General features: G+C 42.5%; 1 protein-coding gene across 1 annotated transcript; it reads right to left on the bottom strand.

Moving 5' to 3' along the window:
- Positions 1–67: 67 nt before the first annotated feature.
- Positions 68–616, bottom strand: LOC119593331 (prismalin-14-like). The gene is made up of 2 exons (XM_037942260.1): positions 539–616; positions 68–314 (listed from the first exon to the last, which is right to left on the bottom strand). Exons 1-2 carry the CDS (start codon positions 545–547, stop codon positions 96–98), a joined length of 228 nt encoding a protein of 75 aa, XP_037798188.1. The 5' UTR covers positions 548–616; the 3' UTR covers positions 68–95.
- Positions 617–1,110: the final 494 nt, after the last annotated feature.

The following is a 1,110-nucleotide window of genomic DNA, read 5'->3' as shown; positions in this document are numbered from 1 at the left end:
CTTACAATCTATATACGCTTCGTTAGCAATAAATAGATACGAGGGAAAAGGTAAAATAATCACTGAGTCTGTTCCAGTCTTTTATCATTGTAATCTCAGTAATAGTAGTGGCGATGTCCGTACCCTCCGTAGTAGCTGCGGTGCCCATACCCGTAGTGATCGTACCCATAGCCCCCATAGGGATAATGGGGGTCAGCCGTGGCGTAGGGACCGGCTGCCGGCGAAGGGTCAGCCAGTGGGTAGGGTTCGGGCATGGCTGTGGCTGGCCCTGAGAGGAGAGTCAAGGCCATGGCCACGGCGACCAGGAGACACACCTAGAAAACAATAATAAATACAATTAAAAATCATTGATAATGGGAGGAATTATATCAATGGGTTATGTTTTCATTAATAGATTAACTTCACTTTTATACTAGTACTACTTTATACTATAAATTAGTCCATGCAATGGAAAAACTTCACAAAGAATTATAAATCTACATGTTTGAATATAAAAATATCTGTTACATGCTACGCTGACACAATTGTAGATACTTACACACTTCATATTACCCCGCGTTTTTGTTGATGAGCTTGAAGGTATGTCTTTCAAGAGGTGTTTCGTCCCCTTATATACTCCTGTGACGATGTCTTTTAGCAGGATAATGTGACTGGGTGCAGACCTGTTTGGGCGAGGACCGGGCTGTTGCGTCTCTTCCGGGGAAAAGACCGGGATTTTACTGGTAATTTCAATATTCCCAGAGTTATGATGGAGTGGAACGAAGGAAGCGAATCTAAAACAACGTAACTTACTAAGACATTTTAAAAAAATTAGGGAAGGTTGATAGAACGTTCAGATTTTGTCCTGTGAGCAGAACGGATCGACAAAGGAATCCTCCACATCTCGAGGTTCCATAAAGACGCATCTAGATGTTTCGATTGCTGCTATAGAGCCTCTCTCCCGTCCTATCCCAGTGTGTGCTTCTGTCTCTAACTCTCGTTCTCGTAGTCTGCTTCTCCTTCTGTCTGTTTCTATCTTGCTTTATTTGTGTGATCGTATGTGTCTGTCTCTCTTCCCCCGTTTCTCTTTCTATATACATATTGTGAGATACTCATACTATACTCATCTCC

This window comes from Penaeus monodon, chromosome 32 (assembly GCF_015228065.2).
Source record: "Penaeus monodon isolate SGIC_2016 chromosome 32, NSTDA_Pmon_1, whole genome shotgun sequence".
NCBI classification, from domain to species: Eukaryota; Metazoa; Arthropoda; class Malacostraca; order Decapoda; family Penaeidae; genus Penaeus; species Penaeus monodon.
This window is presented reverse-complemented; position numbering and strand designations above follow the sequence as displayed.